Consider the following 3056-nt stretch of genomic DNA (forward strand, 5'->3'; position numbering starts at 1 on the left):
GGGGAGGGAGGGACTTTCACAGATAAAACATTTATGATTATAGCAATTCTAGATGACCGAAAATGGCACTTTCAGACTTACAATTTGAATGTACGTATGAATGTGTGTGTTTGTATGTTTTTTTTCCTCCAGTTTTAAAATAATAATAATCTGAAACATTTACGGGACTCAAGCTGACCACCCCTACCCTTGAATCTGGTACGGACACATTTCCATCACACATTGTTGAGTTTCACTGACACAAATATCGCTTTACAATGCTTCCTATGCTGTTGTTTAATAAATGAATATTCTACGTACTGTTTTTGATAGCTCACTTCCACTCTCCATGATTCTTAAACAAAGTGGAATAATTTCGGTTGTAAGTAGAAATGTTATCACTTCCTGTTCATCAGTCTGAAATAAAAACAAAGAAATCAAAGAAAAAAAATCAATATAATCAATACCAATATCCTTTTTGTGATTCATTTTTAGCCAATCACTTTGAATGATTCCTTGTGAAGTTTGTGTTGGACAATTGAGAATAAAACATATCCTGACTTTAATGCTCAGCTAAGAGGCACTCGGACTTACCTTTACCAATGCTCCTATGACCCCTAAGCTTGTCAAACGAAGGTATTCAAAAGGTCTTGTTTTGCTAACCGTGTGTAAAAATGGATAGAGAAATAATGGAATATGAGCTGAAAGAAAAGGGGAAAAAATAAAATAACCATTCCCTCAAGTATGTACACTTTATAAATATGTAAAAGTTTCAGTTTTATTTACTTGACTTTAACACTTTTTGAAAAAGATCTTTTATTACATGTTTATAGGCAGTAAAGAATATGAAAATAATATGCAGTGCTTAAAAACATAGCAAATGCATGCATTTATGAAACTCCATATATTACCTTGTAAAAATGCTGACCTTGTCTCAGGATGGGATGCAACACATTGCAACAGAGCTAAAGCATTACAAACTCTGTTGGATTGGTGAGCCTAGGTTTGTACAAAGTAAAGAATATTAAGAAAACTATCAAGTATACATCTTGTAAAACAAATTGACAGATATTCATTGTCTCTGAATACCTCAATGCTATGATTAACACCACAATCAATCAATCAATCGATCAACACACCACAAACTTATAATTATAATAACCATCACCTACCATTATTAACATCATCATCTCCACCACTATAATCAATCATCATCAAAATTTACCATTATTATCATCACCATAATATCATACCATTATCACCTACCAACACCATTGTAAGCCCTGCCCACACTCTCAAATTTTATTTGACAAAACCATGTGACATTCCTAAATATGGTCATGATGACATCACATCATGACCATATATAGGCACACCATGACTATATATGGACATACAATAGTTTATTGTCAAAGAAAATTTGATAGTGTAAACAAATCTTTATATTATGGTATACTTACTGACTAATAATAGCAAAGAACTTAAATAGCAGAAGAATGAGCTGTTCCGCGTATTTGCATGAAAATCTATGGAACATCCGCCCTCCTGCGGACGCAGCAAAATTTGAACATTTTACTAAGTGGAGAAACTACAGGAAACAAACGAACCAGAGCGGCGCCTTCATTATTACTATATAGCGCCACCGCGTGGATGCAGTAAAATTTTTCTCCGTGTACCTACAATGCATTTTGACCGGATGTTCCACTATTTTGGGAAGCTGCTCTATCTTCTGCTATTTATTATCTTTGCTAATAGGCACTGATCTAAAGGTTCAATTGTGTCTGCTATTGTTGTTTTGTTATGTACACCATTCACTTTATCTTCACCAAATAGCACAGGGTATTTGACACATTGGAGAAGGAATACAGAGAACATTATCAGTTTTACTTTATCATTATCATCACACTATCATAACCATTACTATTATTATCACCAATATATACCATCATCAACACAATGATCTCTACCTACCATTTTTCTCAATACCAACCACCATCACGCACATCTCATTTTTACTTACTGTTAAGCTTGGAGGATTTATGAATGGATAAATATTGACAATTTCCTGCAATAGAGCTGCAACTGTTCCAAATGAGTGCCACAACATAGGAGCTAAATCAGGAACAACTTCACGCTTTTTACTGCAAAAAAAAAAAAAAGAATTAATCAACAAAATAATATTTTCACAGAGTCAATAAAATCTAACATTAGTTATAAACTATTTTGAAATCTAATTTATGTACAATTATAGGGCTCACTTTCTTGAAACACATGTTAGGTGAAACCTAATATTAATATTATCTACACTTCATTATTTATTTAGTGAATTATATTATATTTGAAAGATCCTGAAAGGGGAAGGCAGGGAAATCATTTACGAAAATGGTTCTGCAAGACACATCTAGGTGGAGAAGAATATTAAATATTATTGTCAAATAAGGAAATAAGAGTGTGTGTGGTAAAAAAATCATAGAGTGCCCTTAAGCTCTGACAAGATTATCAAATTTTATTTGAAAAAAACGTGTGACATGCCTAAACATGGTCATGATGACATCACAGCATGACCATATATAGGCACATCATGACTATATATGGGCATACAGCATTTTTTTGTCTAGAAAATTTTACAATCTGGACAGCTCAAGATCCTATTGTTTATGTGATGATGCGATGTAATGTTTGTGGCACCTAGAAACTTTGTTATTAAGACTACAGAGAAATAAAGTAAATAGCAGTCCAAGTCCCCCCCCCCCCCAAATACAAAATTGTGCCAATTTTATGGGGTGGGCTTATACCTGGGGAATCCCATTTTTAATCAAAAGGCAATTACAGTATGCCTCATTCATAGTCAATAATTCATGTTTTTTCTGAGAATATTTGTAATCACACAGAAAGACTGGTACATCAAACTTGGCATAAAGTACTGTAGGGGGTGGACTTACACCCGAGGTAGGATTATAGCATGAGGAACTACAGGTATTGTAAATATTGCTGTTCCCTCAACCAAAATGGTACCCACCTTAATTCTAGTAGTGCATTTTCTCTTGTATCAGGGCTCGTTAGTTCCACTATCCATT

The 3056-nt window shown here is 33.9% G+C and overlaps 1 protein-coding gene across 1 annotated transcript; it reads right to left on the reverse strand.

Annotated features, from left to right (window-relative positions):
* Positions 1-300: 300 nt before the first annotated feature.
* Positions 301-3051, reverse strand: LOC117125578 (CCR4-NOT transcription complex subunit 9; the record flags this gene model as incomplete). Its single annotated transcript, XM_033272107.1, has 5 exons — positions 301-396; positions 574-680; positions 891-978; positions 2000-2120; positions 2999-3051. Coding segments are annotated over 5 exons (465 nt in total), but the record flags the coding sequence as incomplete, so codon positions are not given.
* Positions 3052-3056: the final 5 nt, after the last annotated feature.

Source organism: Anneissia japonica, unplaced genomic scaffold (genome assembly GCF_011630105.1).
Source record: "Anneissia japonica isolate Jap-2015-1 unplaced genomic scaffold, ASM1163010v1 scaffold116299_len3056_cov110, whole genome shotgun sequence".
Taxonomy (NCBI): domain Eukaryota; kingdom Metazoa; phylum Echinodermata; class Crinoidea; order Comatulida; family Comatulidae; genus Anneissia; species Anneissia japonica.